Genomic DNA, 19,425 nt, shown 5'->3' with positions numbered 1-19,425 from the left:
TGGGCTAGTCTCACACTCTCAGCCTCAGAGGATGGCAATGGCAAACCCCTTCTGAAGAAACATGCCAAGAAAAACCCATAATATAGCCACCTTAGGGTCGGCATAAGTCAGAAACATCTTGGCACACAGCAACAGCAACAACAATGATCTCTTTTCTTTCTTGATTTACAAGTTCATCATGAAAACATCAAAATTGTTAACCCTTCTCTACATCTTGGCTCAGTCACCAGTCAAAAAGAGAGACTGTAGTCAAGAAATCGGAAGCGAACTAAGACTTAGAAGGGACCAAACAAGATCCTCAAGTATTTATAAAGCTATATCATTAAATACTAAAGTCAGAATTGCCTACAACATAGTATTTCTGATTTCTGTGTATGGGCCTGAAAGCTGGACAGGGAAGAAAGCTGAGGAGGAAGAAAATCAACTCATTTGAAATTTAGTGCTGGAGGAGTTCTGCAAATATCCCCAAAAAGGCCAATAAATGGGTCCTAGAGCAAATCAAGTCTGAACTCTCTCTAGAAGCCAAATCGACTAGACTGAGGCTATTTATACTTTGGACACATTAAGAGTCGACATGACTCACTAGAAAAAAACAATAATGCTTGGTGAAGTGGAAGACACGAGAGCCATTGTGGTTTGAGTGTTGGAGGCCAGGGTTCACCTCCCAGCTTGACCATGAAACCCACTGGGTGACCTTGGGTGAGTCACACTCTCTCAGCCTCAGAGGAAGGCCATGGCAAATCTCCTCAGGTTGCCAAAAGTCAAAAACGAAAGCACATAATGACAACGGACTGGAAGACGGTAGCGTAAGCACCCTTGAGTCCCACTATTGGGAGAAAGGTGGGACACAAGTGAGGAGGAAGAGGAGCTCATTATGGTGGACTGACTCTATAATGAAAACCTCAACCTCAGCCCTGAGTTTGCAAGACCTGAGCCAAGCTGTTAACACGAAAGTCAAAACTGGGCTTTCCTTCCCTTTCTTGACCTCCCTTCCAAGGATTAACCAGGGCTGATCCTGCTTAGCTTTCAAGATCAGATGGGACTAGAAGCTCCCATGTCAGTGGGCTGCTGAATCCACACCTTTCTTTAATCTGTACTTAGAAAGGTGCTGAATTCTAGCTCCAAAATGCTTCAGCACCTTGGAGAGCACTTTCAAAGTTTGGTTCAAAATGCGGTGTGCATTCACTACCCCACTGACATGGAAGAAGCCCCATCGCCACCGATTTCTCCCCTTCCCCATTTCTTTTTTATATATATTGTGTAGCTGTGTTCTTTGTTCCAAGGCTTATTCTCTCTGCTGTCTGCCCCTGTTCAGATGCAGGAGACTTTTGCACCCTGCTGAAAAGCAGACACCAGCAGAAGTGTTTTCTCTTAGCACAACATCTAGTCGAGAATGCTTTTGTCTCAGGGAAGTAGCATCAGCTTTCCAACCAGCCATTGTAGCGAACAGCTTGTGTGCAAACATTAGCAGCTAATAACATTTAACAATTATTTTATTCATAACACGTACAGCCCTGCTTTCTGCAGCAAAGCTCATGGCGGTAAACAACAATACCATGAGAACCACGATACACAGAGAAGGCGAAACAAACACTGGGAAACAGAATGCAAGAGAACAGAGAGAGAAAGCAGACAGCAAACCCATTTTATTACATCGCTTTCCATCTGCTTAAAAATAATTAATTAAAAGATCTCAGACACATTTGATCCAAAGGCTTTTTAGAGTGAAATGCTAGGCTAAAGAGCTAGCGGACCCTAGTTCCTCAGATGCATTTGGTGGAGTGGAAGCCAGGGAGAGACATCTCTCTCTCTCTCTCTCTCTCTCTCTCTCTCTCTGGCTTTTCTTTGCGAACGAAGATTCAGGAAGGACTCATCCCGCGCTTTCTACAAGCGCGTTGATGACTAAAAGCCAATCTGAGATAAACAAGTCCGGTTGCAGAAAGTCTCCTTGGGTGATGTTTCCGGGTTGTGGTTCTTTCTGCGTTGTCATTTCTCTTCGAGACTCGTTTGGTGTGAGCTTTCAAAAAAGGCTGCAGCATCATGGATAGTGCGTCTCCATGCCTCCCGATGCGAGGCCAGGGCAGACCATTGTTGGTGATCGATTTGGCCAAGCCTGAGATGTTGTTTCAGAGAGTCCTTGTATCTGTTCTCTGGGGTGCCCCTCTTACACTTACCTGAGGCGAGTTCACCATAGAATACTATTTTGGGGAGGCGATGGTCCTTCATCCTAGAAACATGTCCTGCCCAGAGCAGCTGCGTCCTCAGTAGCATGGCCTCAATGCTGGTGATCCCTGCTTGCTCAAGGACAGCAACATTCGTCACATAGTCAGTCCAGTGTATATTTAGAATTGTGCATAAACAGCGCTGATGAAAGTGTTCAAGGAGTCGTAGGTGTTGGCGATAGGTGACCCATGCTTCAGACCCACAAAGAGAATAGACAGTACAATGGCTCTATACACATTGATTTTTGTGCTTCGCCTCAAGTGATTGTTACTCCAGACTCTCTTGTGAAGCCTTCCGAATGCACTATATGTCTTTGCCAGTCTGTGATCGATCTCTTTATCAATCTTGGCGTCTGAGGAGATGATGCTTCCCAGGTAGGTGAACTGCTGGACGGACTTAAGCACAGATGTGCCTACAGTGATGTGGGGATGGTAGTGTTCTTCCTGTGGTGCCGGCTAGTAGAGGACTTCCGTTTTCTTCAGACTGACTTCCAGTCCAAAGAGTTCTGCAGCTGTTGCAAAACAAGATGTTAGGCGTTGCAGAGCTGTTTCTGTATGGGCAACGAGGGCAGCATCGTCAGCAAAAAGCAGCTCACGGACTAGATTAGTGGTAAGCAACCTATGGCCCACGCGCCGGATCCAGCCCGGCGAGGCCTTGGGACCGGCTCCAGCCCGGTCCTGCCGCCGATTGCTGCCCCCACTGCAGCTTCCGTGCCGCTCCAGGCACCATTTTGAGTTCGGCCCCCCAGTTGTCTGAGGGACAGCAACCCGGCCCCTGGCTCAAAAAGGTTGCCTACCCACTAGATAGTTTAGGGTCTTAGTGCGAGCCCTCAGGTGGCTTAGGTTAAACAGGCTACCATCAGTACGGTAGCGTATATAAATGCCATCGTCTTCTTCTTTGAGATCTGCCGTAGCCCTTTGGAGCATCATGCTGAAGAAGATTGTAAATAAGGTTGGAGCGAGAACACAACCTTGTTTCACACCATTAGTTATTAGAAAGGGCTCTGAGAGAGCGTCGCCATATCTGACTTGGCCTTGCTGGCCTTCATGTAGCAGGATGATCATTTGGAGGAATTTGGGGGGCATCCTAGTCGTTCCAGTGACACCTCTCTATGAACTGATTCTACAGACTAACTCTGCTTAAACTGCGCTGGCTTGATGCTATGGAGTTCTGGAATTTTGTAGTTTTGTAAAATATTTAGCCTTCCCTGTCAGAGAGATCTGGTGCCACAACAAATAACAAATCCTAGGACGCCACAGCATAGCATGGAGCCATAGCAATTAAAGCAGTGTCAAACTGCATTAATTCTCCCGTGCAGATGCATCCTGAGTGGACCATTCATTTTGGGAATGGCAGCCACAGCTGGACACTAATGTCCTTTGTGTCTGCTTGGCCTGATTAATTCAATCCAGCATAAGAGACTCATTGTGACTTTCTGTGACTGTTAAGAGAAAACACTGCTTTTCTTTTGTTTTATAAATCCTGTGCCTGACACAGGGGGGGGGGGGGGGGAGGCCATGTTTTGAGCCTTCACACCCAAAAGATGCTATCTGTGGATAAGTGAAATTGTTGTGGTTTATCTCAAGGAATTTCAGGTCTGAGACACTGTGTCAACAACGATCATCATCTCTTTATTTGTAGGTGTTGGGAGTCTTACTAAATAAAGTAAAGCAAAGAGCAGGGCTGTGTTGCTGTTGTCGTTTTTTCATGGTGGGAGCTTGATCCTTGAGCAATGTGAGCCAAAGGCTGTGTGCAATCTTTGCAGTAGCATCCTAAGGTCAGGACTCAGGAGTACAGCAAGACTGTGTACTTAACCCAGATTCTGGGGATGCATGTCAGGCGGAAACTAGGTCAGGAAGCAGCCGGCATAACCTGATGTAATTAGCTTCTGGCTTGTTCCTCCAGCTTCCTCCTCCCGAAAGTCTCGCCTTCAGTTTGGTGAGTCCATAAGATTACAGTGGGACACCTGCTTGAGAGAGAGCCGCTATGGCCTAGGGTAGTCTTTAATTTGACTAGCTCCCCTCCTGTGCTTTTAAGAGCAGTTGGAAATTCAGAAATAAAGCCAGAGGAAACTGGATGGAGGTAAAATAATGGGATCATGTTAATTTCTGACTCTGATGAGGGCTGGAATTAAAGGCAAAGAGATCCAACTGGTTGGGGTTGGGCGGGAAGGGAACAGGAATATGGCAACCCTATGGCCAAGAATAGTTGCATGGTGTTACGGCTTGAGAGTTGGAGTAGGACTCTAGAGACGGGGGTTCACTTTCCCGCTTGGCCATGGAAACAACGGGGTGATCTTGGGTGAGTCACTCACTCTCAGCCCCAGAAAATCCAGTGATAGGGTCACCTTCGGGCTGCCATTTAATGTCAAGAAATGAAGGATATGCGGTCAATCCATCTGGTGGTCCAAGAAATGAAGGATGTGTGGTCGATGCATATGGTGGTCCACAGAATCCTAGAATCCTAGAGTTCTAAGGTACCCCAGGGCCATCCAGTCCAACCCCATTCTGCCATGCAGGAACTCACAATCAAAGCATCCCTGACAGATGGCCATCCAGCCTCTGCTTAAAGACCTCCAAGGAAGGAGACTCCGGCACACTCCAAGGCATCATATTCCACTGCTGAATAGCTCTTACATTTAGTTAAATCCCTTTTACTGTAGTTTGAATCCATTGCTCCAGGTCCTACTCTCTGGAGCAGCAGAAGATGAATTTGCTCCATCCTGAGAGAATTAAATTGTGGGTTTTCCCCTGGACCAGCCTTTTTGGCCCAAGATCAGTCTTCCCTGTACTCTTGCCCTCCAGAGGCATTGGATTACAAGTCCTTGTGGCCAGGCTGGCTGGAATGAATGGGAGTTTTGATCCAGAATGCCTGGCAGACACCAGCTTTGGAGTGGGGTGGAGTGTCAAACAAACAAACAGCTTCATTTATATACCGCTTCATACTGAACTAACAGTGTCTAAGCGGTTTACAACAGTAAGCTAATTGACCCCAACAATCAGAGGACTCATTTTAGCAACCTCCTCGGAAGGATGCAAGCCTGAGTCGAATTTGAGCCCTTGGCTGGGGTTGAGCTCGCAACTTTATGGTTTGTGAGTGAGTGCTGCAGTACAGGCATTTAACCATGGTGCCAGATATAAATCAATGGTTCAGCCTAGTTTATAAACTAGGAAATCCAATTGCTGTTGGTGACTTGAGCAAGCAGAATCCAAACTTCTCTGGCAGTCATGTGCACCATCCACAAAAGTCTCACCTAAGCCCTAATCCCAGCTGTATACAGGCTAGCTGTGGTTACTGATGCTTTACAATTCATTGCTGTATCTGTAACCAGATACAAGCATATTTAGGCATCTTGCCAAGGTTGAAAGCTCCACTCATGGGAAAAATCTGACACCAGACTCTTTGAAAATAACACAGAAGAGGCAATAATAATGCAGGTGTTTTAGAAGTGGTTTGCAACAGGTTGCAATTATTATTTGGGGCGGGGGGGGGATACTACTTACTGTATTGTCTTCTAGTAGGAGGCAGAGACCACACAAGTGTCTTTCCCCTCCTTGTGTCTTGGACAAATGAGTCTCTGGTTTTTATATTCTTCTGCCACAAACACAATTCAGCCGAATTTCCAAGGCAGCTTCCTGGAATGAACGGGTAGAAATGTTTTCTGAAAAACAGCTACAACCACATTAAATTCTCTTACGTTTCCAAATTAAATCCATACAATTTCAAGAAAGAAAAGTCTCCAGGGTACTTTTCAGAAGTGGCTAGCCCACCCAGAAATTAATACATTATACACTAAGTTTAGTCAGATGAACTATTTCTTCAGTTTTGGCTTCTGAGGGTGGCTTTGGGGAGACTGCTGCTTCCCAGACAACCTAAAAGAATAAGACAGCAAATGAGTGGGCTTCCTAAAAGCAGACTTTTTCATTTGAAAAAGCAAAACTATTGTGTTTGTGCATTGATTCCTAAATTGTTACAGCAATGTCTGTTAAACATCAGGATAAAGCAATTTGGGATGCCATGTCCTCCAACATTTTTTAAAAAAATATATTCTCCAACATTTTGTAGATGGAAACTTGGACATATGTGTCCAGGCGACATCAGAATATGATCAAGATGTCAGATGTTATTAATGAGGAAAAATACATAAGCTTGGAGAGGCTGCATCATTTAGCTTTTGCCAAAGTCTAATGGGAAGGGCATGATTTGGTTCTGTTCTGGGATATTTTAAAAGCAGCTGAAAAAGTGGGATGACAGAGGACTAATTGGGATTGTCCCTGCCAAATCTGGACAGCTGGAAGGTATGGAAAACAGCGCAATTGCATACAAAAAACCAGAGGATTTTCTCAGTGGTTTTGTCACTGAAATCGTGAAGAGTGTGGAAACCATGAAGCCCTATGAGGAGTGACTAGGGAGCTGGGGATGTTTAGCCTGGAGAAGAGAAGGTTAAGAGGTGACATGAGAGCCTTGTTTAAATACTTGAAGGGGTGTCATATTGAGGAGGGAACAAGCTTGTTTTCTGCTGCTCCAGAGAACAGGACCCAATGGAGCAATGGATGCAAAGTACAGGAAAAGCAATTCCACAAAGAACCTTTTGATGGTTAGAGCTGTTGGACAATGGAATATCTTGCCTTGAAAAGCAGCGGAGTCTCCTGCTTTTGAAGTTTTAAAGCACTGGATGGCCCTTGGGGTCTCTTCCAACTCTTATAATTCTACGATTCTCAATGTGGATGAGTGTGAAAGAGGAAGGAAGCAAGGAAGGGATTCCTGACTGGTATCATTATGGTGGCTTTGCAGACATTAGCCAATCTCAGGCCCATAGATTCCCCCCCCCCCCCTTTTCATTGGGCAAAATGGAGGCCTTTGTAAGAGCCAAAGCTTCCTGGGCTGATGCCAAGGGAAAGGGCCTTTGTGAGTTGGCAGGCAGACTGTCCAGACTTGCAAACTCAGTCCTTCAGCCTCTTTGAATCATGGGAGAGAAGCAAAAGCCCGGGGCTTTCCGCGGTTAGTAGAGCAGACATTGGGCTGGAGGTCAAGAACCAGAGTCCTTGGTAAGGCTCAGGGCTCAGACGTCCCAGGCCGGCTTAGTTGGCATCAAGAGAGATAATCATTACAGGGGATGGAAAGTGCCATTGGCACCAGGTGCCCACTTCTCCTTTGTGGAGAGATGGGTAGACGGTTCAAGTTAATGTTCTTTTCAAATAGTGTGTGTGCGCGCACATGCGCGCATGTGTATGTGTGTATACACATACACACACACACTCATCCCACTACATTCGCTGGGGTTAGGGGTACAGGACCTCCATGCAAAATCCGCAGATAACAAAAAGACTATATTTTTACCTGAGAGGACACCTCTCTAGGAATCTCTAGGTCCTCCAGAGCAACTCTATGGTCAGCATCTGCCAGACATTGACCACAGAACTGCACTGGAGGAGCTACAAAGGCCTAGTGGAGTGTTCCCTCTAGGAATCTCTAGGGCCTTCAGTGCCACCTTTGGTTAAAACTGGCCACAGAGTTGTGCTGGAGGACCTAGAGAGAACATGTTAATAAACTCTGTGAATAATCAAATCCGCAAAAGTCAAAGCCACAAATGTGGAGGGAAGAGTCTACATAAATTTGTTGCTGTGTGGCTTCAAGTCATTTTCGACTTATGGTAACCCTAAGGCAACCAATTACAGGGTTTTCCGAGGCTGAGAATGTGTGACTCGCCCAATGACAACCAATGGATTTCCATGGCCAACGAGGAAACCAAACCCTAGTTTCCAGATTTGTTGGCTGCATCGCACTGTGGAGATAATCCACTTTGATTCTACTTTAACTGCCATAGCTCCATGATCTTGAATTCTGGGAACTGAAGCTTTGTGAGACTTTTAGCCACCTCTGCTGGAGAGCTCTGGTGCCACAAAAAATGACAATTCCCAGAATTCGATAGCATTGAGCCATCGCTGTCAAAGTGGTGTCAGATTGGATTATTTCTGCAGTGCGGATGCAGCCAAATTGGTGTCAAACGGCATTATTGCTGCACTGTGGATGCAACTGTAGTCCGACGTTCAAACCACTACACTACTGTGGCTCTCAAAAACAGAACGCCTTACGTAAATATATTTCACGGAGAGACCTACAAACAGGTTTTTTATTCCTATAGTATAACAAATCCTTGCCACAAAGAAACTAAAAGGAACTTGAAAGGGAAGTCTACCGGGGTGGAGTCCATATAATTAGAGCTTGCAAATGCAATCCTGCCATGGCCAGGTTATTACAGTTATTATTATGTCCTTACAAGAGCTTGTTCAGCCTTGCGAAGTGCCGAAGCAACCCAACCGACAGGCAGAGCAATTAGCGGAGCAATTAGCATCTCTAATTAGCCTTAATTGGTTCTCTGAAATCCCAAGAAGTGGCTTTCCTTGGATTTGTCAGTGTCAGGGCTGGGCTGCTGGAGACATTTTCCTGCCTGAAATGGGGTCCCACCGACTGCTTTGACATGATCCCAAAAGCCAGAAAATATTAGTTTGACAAGCAGAGCAGAAAAATGGCACCATTTCCCCTGTAGCCAGGCAGCATAAATAGGATACGGGTTGAGTCTCACTTGTCCCAAATGCATGGGGCCAGAAGCCTTTGGGATTTTTTTCTCCGATTTTGGAATGGTTGCATTTACATACATAATGCCAATATCTCGGCAATGGGACCCAAGTCTAAGCATTAAATACAGGCTGGGCCTCCGTATCCACGGATTTTTTATCCACAGATTCAAGCATCCGCGACTTGAAAATATTTGTATATATCTATCTAAAATAGTTTATATATATAAACACACACACATACATACTAGATATACACACTAGGATATAGATATATATTTATATATATATATCTCTCTCTGTCTAAAATCGCATATATATATATATATGTATACATACAGACAGACACACACTCTAGACATAAACACTAAAATATATCTATATAAAATAGTATATATATATAAACAAACATACACACACACACACTGGACATACACAGTCTGGGATAGTACTATATTTGTATCTATTTATCTATCTAAAATAGTTTATACTGTATATATATATATATACTGTATATACACACACACACACACACACACTAGATATAAACACACATATATATATATATAAAATAATATATATATATAAACAAACATACACACACACACACTGGACATACACAGTCTGGGATAGTACTATATTTGTATCTATTTATCTATCTAAAATAGTTTATACTGTATATATATATATATACTGTATATACACACACACACACACACACACTAGCTATAAACACACATATATATAGTTTTATATTTGTATATATCTATCCAGCTAAAATAGTTTATACACACACACACACACATATACACACTAGACATAAACACTAGGATATATATATATATATATATATATATATGGTTTTATATTTGTGTGGGTCTATATCTAAACTAGATTTATATATGTGTGTAAACTACAGTTGGTTATGAGTAGACATTCATGTCAAGGGGAATCCTTAACATATATATATATACATACATATACTAGGATATATATAGTTATATATATGTGTGTCTGTGTGTATATTTTCCCCTCTTTTTATTTTTTTGCCTATTTCCTTCTTTTTCTGCTTTTTTTTTTAAAAAACGTGTGTGAAGTAAATACATTTTCACTAAAAAAAAAGAATCCCCTCAGGAGGAGGAGCAACTACTCGAGCGCAGGCTCCGTTGCTAAGGGAGGCCTCGCTCCGCGTCCTGAGGGGGGGAAGAAATCACTAAGGGAGGGCGGTTGCTAGGGGGCGGGGCGTTGCTGGGCAGCGGTTGCCAGGGGCGGTTCCCTCCCTCCTTTTCCTCTGGAACAGCTGGTCCCGTTGGACCGTACCATCGTGAACCCCTGGCGGGGGGGGGGGAAAAGGGGGAAGCGAGACCCTTTGAGGGGGAAAAGGGGAATGAAAGCCGGGGGCGTGGTCGGTGTTGTTAAAACAGAGCTCCCCCGGAATGTTAGGGTAGCTACAAGGCCCTTTCCTTCGTTGCCTTTATCCTGTGTTGGTCAGTCCCCCCCTCCAGCTGCTGGGAGGGTGGTACGGTCCGGCCCTTGCGGCGGCTGCAGCAGCAGCAGCGTCGGAGGGGGCTGTCAGTAGCAGCAGCAGCAGCAGCAGCAGCAGCAAAGGGCACAATGGCGCTGCTCCCGGCGAGGAACCAGCTGCTGCCGCCGCCCCCGAGCCGCAGGGGGCGCCCCACCAAGGGCCGAGCAGGAGCCCAGGCTGCAGTCAGGTGAGCGGGGCCTGCCCCTGCGGAGACCCAGGCCCTTTAAACAGGGACCCGCCCCCATTACGTTTCATAGGGACCCTTCATTGCCCCACCAGCAATTGTGCTGCAGCCCCTTCAGGTCAGCCCCCCCCCCCAACACCCCAGCCCCTTGTCCCCCCAACATTGGCCCCAAACCCTTTAAAGAAAGACCCTCCCCTCTTTATTCCTCATCCCCATCGAGTCAGGACCCCCTCCTCAGCAAACCTTATGCCCCCACCCCATTATAGTTAGCATTGGTAAAGGGGTGGGGGTCCTTCACTGTTCCCCCCCCCACAATTGAGCAGCCCCTTCCTGTCAGCCCCCCAATATCTCAACCCCTTCAAGTGGGCCCCCATATCTTAACATCTTCTGGTCATCCCCCCCCAATATCTCAATAACCCCTGATCCCCACCAACAGCCCCCGCCCCATTTAAAGAGGGACCCTCCCCCATTTCCCACCCCACCAGATCAGGCAAACCTTATGGCTTCACCTTAGCCCCCGCTCCATTATGTTTAGCATTGACAAAGGGAGATCCTTCAATGCCCCCCTGCAAGTCATCCTCCCATATCTCAGCCTTTTAATCCCACCAATAGCCCCCCTTTAAATAGGAACCCCCCAATCCTCCCCCCTCAGCACACCTTATCGCCTCATCTTAGCCCCCCACCCAATTTAGCATTGACAAAGGCTGACCTCCCTCCTTTTCCTCTGGAACAGCTGGTCCCGTTGGGGAATTGGGGGAGGGTCACTTTTTAAAGGCTGGGGGGGGGTAATGAGTTGAGATATTGGGGGGCTCACTGGAAGAGGCTGCGCAACTGTTGGAGGGGCTCTGAAGGATCCCTGTTTGTCAATGGTAAACATAAGGGGGGGGGGGCTAAGGTGAGGCCCTAAGGTGTGCTGAAGGGGTCTGATCTGATAGGGGTGGTAAATTGGGGGAGAGAATTGGGGGAGGGTCCCTCTTTAAAGGGTTTGGGGGTAATTGATGGTGGAGATAAGGGGGTCTGACCTGATGGGGCTACTGTTGGGGGGGTATTGAAGGATCCCACTTTGTCAGTGTTAAATATAATGGGCTGGGAGGGGTAAGGGAGGTAATAAGGTGTGCTGAGGAGGGGGGGTTGGCCTGGTGTTGGTGGGAAATGGGGGAGGGTCCCTTTTTAAAGGGTTTTGGGGCCATTGTTGGTGGGGATAAAGGATTGAAGAGCCCTCCTTTTATATAATAGGGTAAAAGGGGTGAAGGGCGTGATAAGGTGTGCTGAAGCATGGGTCTGGTGGTGGTGAGAATGAGGAGGATTGAAGGAGGGTCCCCTTTTAAAGAGTGGGGGTGTTGGGGGAATAAGGTGAAGAAGGAGTCCTTTTTACCCAAGTGAAATGCAGTGGGGTGGGAGGTGGGTTGTGAATGTCTCTTGGGGAGACTTAGTGGTGGTTACTTGGGGGAGAGGCCCTCTTTAGAGGTTGGGGGGCTGTTGATGGGGATAAGGGGTTGAGATATGGGGGGGCTGACTTGAAGGGTCTACAAAAATGTTGGGGGAAAGGATTCTTCTTTGTTTATGTTAAATATAATGAGGTGTTTTGGGGATCTGACTTGGTGGTGGAAGAAAATAAGGTGGGATTGGGGAGGGCCTGTCTTTAAATGGCTTGGGGTATGTTGGTAGAAGGGGTTAAGATAAGGGGGCTGGCTTGAATGGGTTACACAATTACTAGGGGGATTGAAGGACCCCACTTTGTCAATGTAAATTTTAGTGGTTTTGGGGTGAGGTGATAAGGTGTGCAGGGAGGGGAGTTTTACGGTGTTTGTGGAAAATGGGGGTATAGGGGGAGGGTCCCTCTTAAAATGATGGAGAGTGTTAGTGGGAATAAGGGGTTAAAGTGTGGTGGGCATGAAGGGAGGCTGACATGATGGTGGCACAGAATTTGGGGGGGACTGAAGGGTGTCCCCTTTCCATTGTTAAATGTGCTTAATGGTTTTCAGGGGGTCTAAAGGGATGAGGTGTGGGTGGGTGATGGAGGAAGGGGATTGAGGAGGGGTGCCTCCGTAAATATGCCTAAATAATCTGAAGGTCTCATCTCAAAAGCTAAGCAGAGTTGGTCCCGGTTAGGACTTGGATGGCAGACCACCAATGAATACCAGATGCTGTGGGCCGTATCTTACAGGAAAAACTAAGAAAACCACCTCTGAGAATTCGTTGCATAAGAAAACCCTATGAAACTCATGGTGCCACCATAAGTTGGCAGGAGACCTGAAGGCACATACTGTACACTCTCTCCTTAAATAGTCGAAGGCCTTACTGAAATCAAGGTATGCTACATCCACAGCATTCCCTTCATCTACCAACCTCATAAGATGGAGGGGGTACAGGAGCTGACCTGGTGGCACCACCAAATTTGGGGGTAATTGAGAGAGGCACTCCTTAAATAGTGGGTGTGGAGGACAAAGGGGTGGTATGGAGGAGGCTCCTTCAAGGTGTGTGTGTTTGGTGTGATGATATGGAGGTGGGTGCCCTACTCTGGGGTGGGATGGAGGATTTAGGATAATGGGTGAGTGGGACATATGAGGTGAGAGTGCTTAAATTGTAGCTGAGGGGTTATTGGGTGGTGCAGGTGATTAGAAAAGAGAAGTAAGTTTGGAAGTGAGGGGTTAGATTTGGCGTTTATAGGATGGTTCAACAGAAGGTGAGAAGAGAGATTTGGGGTGTGAGGGCCAGCATGGTGCAGTGGTTTGAGCGTTGGACTAGGACCCTGGGAGACCAGGGTTCAAATCCCGGCTGGGTCATGGAAACCCACAGGTTGCACTCTCTTAGCCTCAGAGGATGGCAACGGCAAACCCACTCTGAAGAAACCTGCCAAGAAAATCCTGCAATAGGTTCTCCTTAGGGTCGCCATAAGTTGGAAATGACTTGGAAGGCAACTACAACAACAAGAAATGATACTCCTTATGCATTTATCCCATGCATTTCCTGACAGGGCTGTCTGGCTTAAACCAAGCCAAATTACTGTACTAAAAAAACATCCAGTCTTGTTTGTTTAACTGATTATTCATATTTTTAAAAAATGTCTGGCTATTATTACTTTTTTCCAACCCTCTTACACAACGACTGTTTGAATTTAAACATTTTAACTTCATTGGTTCATTTGCAGTCATTCATGGTTAGACCAGTATCTGAGGTCAGTTGCTTCTTTTAATAACTTTGTTTTATAGTGGAAGAAAAGCCGTTCAGAAACAAACCCTTCCATTAAGATAACTTCAACCAAAACAGCTTTGCTTTAAAAGAGACCTTTTTCATATTACAAAGCACTCTGCAGAAATGATCCAGTTTGACACCACTTCAACTGCCCTGGCTCAGTACTGGGGAATTCTGTAGTTTTGTGAGACATTTAACCTTCCTTATTAGAGGGCTCTAGTGCCACAACAAACTACAATTCCCAGGATTCCCTAGCACTGAGCCAGGGCAGTTAAAGTGGTGTCAAGATGGGTTATTTCTGCAGTGTGTTTTGGCCCTTAGCTCTACATTGGTGTATTGCATTTGTAATGCCAAAAAGACTGGTTTAGACAAAAAAACCCATTAAAAATGTCCTGTTTTTTCCCGCATGCCCCCTCCATATTCCCTGCACAAACTTCAGCCTTGCACAACTTCATCAGTTGTCTTCATTGCACATGCAAAATTTATATATGTGTGTGTGTTAGTATTGGCAGGAAGGGGTCTGGTATATATATGCCAGTGCAATAGATGTGCAAATGCCAATGGAGTGTGCAAGCAGGAACAGATGAGAGAGCAGGCTCTGGATGAGGGAAGGGTGCATGTCTTGGTGTAAAGTTGCAGTTGTGTGCCTTCAAGTCGTTTCCAACTTACAGCGACACGAAGGCTAACCTATCATAGAGTTTTCTTGACAAGAGTTGTTCCTAGGTTTGTAATTGCCTTCCCCTGAAGCTGAGAGAGTATGACTTGCCAAAGGTCACCCAGTGGGTTTTGTGGCCAAGTAGTGATTTGAACTCTGGTCTCCACTCAACACTCGAACCACGTTATGCAGAGGGTCAATAAAAGGCATGGCTGGAGGGTAGTAATGCCTAGTGGAATTAGAGGCATGGAAGCCCTGTGATGTGATGACAAAAGGGGTCCAGGGAGATGGAGATAAAGGAGAAGCGGATGGGCCTCCTCAGCAGAGAAGATGCAGGGAAGTAAAACGATACAATGGACCCTCCACATTTGCTGGGATTCAGGGTGCAGGACCCTTGAGAAAGTGGAAAAACCACAAATAAAAAAACACTTTTTAAATCTCAGAGAACACCTGTCTAGGAATCTCTAGGTCCTACAGGGCAGTTCAGTGCTCAAGATCTGCCAGACATTGACCCTGAAATTGCCGTGGAGGACCTACAAAGTGTTCTCTCCAGCATGACTTTTGGCAGAAGTTGACAACACAGTTGTGCTGGAGGACCTAGAGATTCCTGGAGAGAACCTGTTAATCAAATCCATGTATAATCAAATCTGCAAAAATCAAAGCTGAAAACGTGGAGGGCCAGCTGTACTGAGAGGATGGAAAAATACATCATGCAATGAATGGAATATGAATGACCTGTCCTACGTGGGCTATTTGGCGTAACTGTTTAGGTATTCTAGAAGACATGGGTGTGGAGTAGAGGGCAGAAAGCTCACAAGGGTGTGGATGCAAATCTGAAGATATGGCTCTTTATTGTTTGTTTTCTGCCCTCTGAGAAACCTGCTTGGCTTAATTGCATCTCTTTGTTGCAGAAAAAAACCCCGAATTCTTAATTCTAAGCAAAGTAGGCAAAAGCACAGCAGTACTTCCCTTGGCCTAGAAATGGTGCCACTGATTTTAGTTTAGGATTGCAGGCCAAATTCCCAGAATTCTCCACTACTCAAAAGGCTTATTCAGACTTCTAAGGCCCATCCCACTCTTGGGACAAATATTTGGAGATCTTAAGGAGGCTGGAGAGAAGAAACGACCAAAGATTGAATGGCTTTGGAAATATGGAAATACACGAACTCTGGAAGGCAATGAGTAGGATATGGTATGTGTGTTGGGTTCTTTGTGTTGTATCATAGGGTGTTCTATTAATGCCTTGGGACTCCACTTGGTCTTTTCTGAAGTTGTATTTTGTCACCTTACAGACAAGAGCAGTGGCAGAGGAGAGGCTGAGTAAGTACAGAGATGAAACTCTGAATGCAGGCAAGCAATCCTGAAGATGTAAGAGATGTGCAAAGGCCTTTGACAAATGGTTCATAATGCACACAGATGGTGTTTGATTTGCAGAAATGCATAGGAAGGCATAGTTGATTGAGTCCCTAGAGAAAGGAGATTGGCAACACAGAATTTCCCATCCTTCTGTTGGGATATATAGGGTACATAATGGAGGTAGAGGAGCTTGTCCTTTTGCATGTGTGATGGCTTCTGAAATCTGGGCTCATGCTGGAAAGATTGAAGCTTTAATAAGCAGCTGGCATTTATTTGTTCGTTCGTTTATTTATTGGCTTTATACCTCCCCTTTTTCCTGGGATGGGATTCAAAGCAGCTTTTGCGATATGTGGTCGCTGTGTGTTTTGGTATTGTCAAATGGAACTACTGTAGTTGTTTTGTGGGGAGGCATTGGAGAGGAGAAGATAGTTTGTTCATATGGCTCAATATAGAGTTGGTCCCCCACGTTTGCTGCGGTTTGGGGCACAGGGCCCCCGTGTAAGTGGAAAAACTGCAAGTAAAAAAACAACTATTGTATTTTTACCTGAGAGGACACCTCTCTAGGTCCTCCAGCTCAAATCTGTGGTCAACATGTGCCAGAAGTTGACCAAAGAATCATAATAGAGGACCTACAAATGCCTAGAGAAGTGTTTTCTGTAGTAATCTCCAAATTCTCCAGTGCAACTCTGTGGTCAATTTCCAGCAGAGTTGCATTGGAGGACCTAGAAATTCCTAGAGAGAACATATTAATCAAAGCTGCAAATAATCAAAGCGGCAAATGTGGAAGGTTGACTGTATGCATATACGGATAGCTGTTTTGTAGGTTTTGGATGTTGTTCATATGGATAGGATCCAGTGGGAATGGGCTTCCTTAAGAAGTGATATCTATTTTTCCTCTGTCTCTGGGTTGGCCAATGGACCAATATTTGGGGGATAGAGATCCTGTCTGATCTTGGAACCTAAGCTGGGTCAGCTGTAGTTAGTACTTAGATGGGAGATCACCAAGGAGTACCAGGTGCTGTATGCTGCGTTTCAGAGAAGGGCAATGTCAAACCACCTCTTAAGTCTTCCTTGCCTAAGAAAACACTAAGAAATTCATGAGGTTGCCATAAGTCAACAGGCAACTTGAAGAAGCACACACATAAACACATTATGAATTGTAATATGCTACACAATTAAGCTGTTTAATATACTTGGAGAAAGATCATTGAAGCTCTCTACAGCTAAGACAATAATGTCCACCCATTGTGTGTGTGTGTGTGTGTGTGTGGAGTGTGGAGTGTGGAGTGTGAGCCTTCGAGTCACCTGTCGACTTATGGCAATCCCATGAATTTCATTACAGGTTATAAAATACATCTCAGATAACACTATAGCCTCAGAGTCTAGGAATGAGTAAATATATGCACTTAGAAATAATAAACATACTGTAGAAATAAATAATAAAGAGAGATGTCTCTGGCAGCGTAAACGCCTTTTGTTTTTATTCAGCCTCTTTTTTTGTAGCCAATACACCAAACAGGAGTGGGCTGCTAATTTCCGAAGGGGGGCATGGTGGTACGTGTGCGCGCATGCCTCTTAAGCCCTCCGAGGCAGGCACAAAGAATAGTGGCCTTTCTGTCTGCAGTGTATTTACATGGCTGACTGTGTGAAGGTTAAATTCCTTTTCCTTGTGCAGTGGCAAATTAAATTAGTCACAAGTGGAGGGGGATGGCTGGGGGGGGGGGAGAGGAATTTGCCATGGGGCTCTCTGCTGCAGCTGTTTGTGCCGAGAAATATTGTTAATGAAGTCTTGGGTGGCTATGGGTAAAAAAAGAGCAAGATTGGGGCTCTGGTTATTTTTGGTATGCTCTGGTGACTGCAAACATTTTGTGACTCCAGCCACGAAACAAAGGGCTTCTAGTGAAGCTTATTAGCCTGCAGAAATGAATGACCTTAGAAACCGAGCTACAGATTCAGGGCCGCCTTGGGAATTTCATTCTTGGGAAACATCTGTAAGCCCCCAGCTCCAATTGCCATAGTTACTCACATCTGTACAGCCTCTCTTAAAAATGGCATCTGTTTGCATTTCTCCTCCCAGCGCTCCTTGGCATTCAGTTCTGTTTTTCCTCCCATTCCCCATTTAGCTTTTTTTCAATTCACATAAAGCAAGAGAAAGAGAAGCAGTTGCCTTGCTTGTAAGTACTGTGTTTCCTAGGTTGCAAAAGAGGCTTGTAAACTGCTTAAGAGAACTCTGTCCGTGTGTGTTTCTGTCTTCCTCTGCTCTCAGGGGAGAAGAATCCCAAGGTAACCTTTCTTCTGTTGCTTCCAAGTACAGTACTTCAGAATGAGTGGGGTGATCCATCCAGGATCCTTGGAAGTTGGCACACAAGCTACTAAAAGCCTTGGCTTTTATAGAAGGGAAATGACATTTTCGGTGTTCCTTAAATACCTGTCATGATATAAATAAATTTTATATTTCCATTTCAGTCACTGTTGGAAAGGAGCGATAATGAAATTATTACGGTCAAAGGCGACAAAGACATTTTGTGTCTTAAGTGTAGTATCTCTCTTTAAATTCAGCTAATAGGAACCCTTTCCCTTCCTATTTCTTCCTATAATGTCAGACTTGGTGGGGTCTCCTTTCCTTAATCTGTACTGTGATATCTGAAAGGTCAATTTCTGACATTCATCCCACCGGAAATGAAATTTGTTGACAGATTGTTCTGTATTTGATGAAAAAACCCATAGAGCTGGGTGCAATGCACATGGAAGTACGTACTATATATACTCATGTATAAGTCTAGAAATGTAGGTCAAAAAATTAACCCAAAAAACCTGAGTCGCATTATGGGTCAATGTAAGTATTGTATCTTAACTCTTATTTAAAAGAAGGAACCATCTTCTGGTGAAAAGCAAGAGTATAATACGTGAAGCACCAACCTCCTCTACTCTCTCATCCATCCAGTCTTAAGCACAAAGAGTTATGTCTGATGGACTTTTTAAAATTATTTGACATTGTTTTGCTTTGCTTCATATTTTAGATCCTTTTCTATATGCCCTTAAATTTTATTCTCGACTTATCCACAGGTCTTAGCAAAAGCTAAGGCCCCAAAACTTGCCCTCAACTTATACATGAGGTCGACTTATAGTCAAATATATATGGTAACTCCATTTGTAATACATAGTGATCCTACAGCTATATCTTTGAATTCTACCATTTGTAGTGATAACTTACATAGATGAAGTTGCTTCCCCCCCCCCCCAATGTAATATTTCCAGCCACTGCAAACATATTGGGAAGAACAGACTTGAAAACTATTCCAGGTTTGATAGGATGATGGTATAAAGATGCACCGATACAAATATACTTGTGTATAGTTCCATTGACATCAGTAGAACTGACCAGCACCATCCGAGGTGTGTGAGAGTGTCTCCCAAATTATTTTCAAGCTTCCACCTACAGTGAGGAACAGTACTGAAATGTTTGTGTCTTAACCTTTTGTGGTATGGGTCTGTATATGACTTGGCTCAGTTGCTTGAAGCATTCAGAAAGGAGAACCTAAGAAAAACCCTGCTGGATGGATCAGACCAAATGCCTATTTAGTTCAGTATCCTATTGCCCCCAGATGCCTGAACAAAGCCCATAGACGGGCAATGAGGGCAATAGCCTTCTTCTCCTATTGTTCCCCTACGTCTGGAATTCAGAAGCAAACTGCCTCTGATCTTAGAA

General features: G+C 45.0%; 1 protein-coding gene and 1 long non-coding RNA gene across 6 annotated transcripts in view; one reads left to right on the top strand and one right to left on the bottom strand.

The window, feature by feature from the left end:
* Nucleotides 1-17,855, bottom strand: part of LOC121930441 — a 38,920-nt gene extending 21,065 nt beyond the window's left edge. The window contains exons 1-2 of the long non-coding RNA XR_006103942.1: nucleotides 17,743-17,855; nucleotides 5,727-5,858 (exon numbers count right to left, since the gene is read on the bottom strand). This is a non-coding gene — a long non-coding RNA (uncharacterized LOC121930441). The remainder of the gene's footprint in view (nucleotides 1-5,726; nucleotides 5,859-17,742) is intronic.
* DNAAF9 (dynein axonemal assembly factor 9) overlaps nucleotides 10,381-19,425 on the top strand; it is an 88,109-nt gene continuing 79,064 nt past the window's right edge. The window contains exon 1 of one of the 5 annotated variants that reach the window (XM_042466743.1): nucleotides 10,381-10,513. In XM_042466743.1, coding sequence (XP_042322677.1) covers nucleotides 10,416-10,513 — 98 coding nt within the window. In that variant the 5' untranslated portion in view covers nucleotides 10,381-10,415. Of the gene's footprint in view, nucleotides 10,514-17,968; nucleotides 18,000-19,425 lie in introns of those variants that run through there. The other 4 variants (XM_042466741.1, XM_042466745.1, XM_042466742.1 and 1 more) reach the window with 4 other exon arrangements.

This window comes from Sceloporus undulatus, chromosome 5 (genome assembly GCF_019175285.1).
Source record: "Sceloporus undulatus isolate JIND9_A2432 ecotype Alabama chromosome 5, SceUnd_v1.1, whole genome shotgun sequence".
NCBI classification, from domain to species: domain Eukaryota; kingdom Metazoa; phylum Chordata; class Lepidosauria; order Squamata; family Phrynosomatidae; genus Sceloporus; species Sceloporus undulatus.
This window is presented reverse-complemented; position numbering and strand designations above follow the sequence as displayed.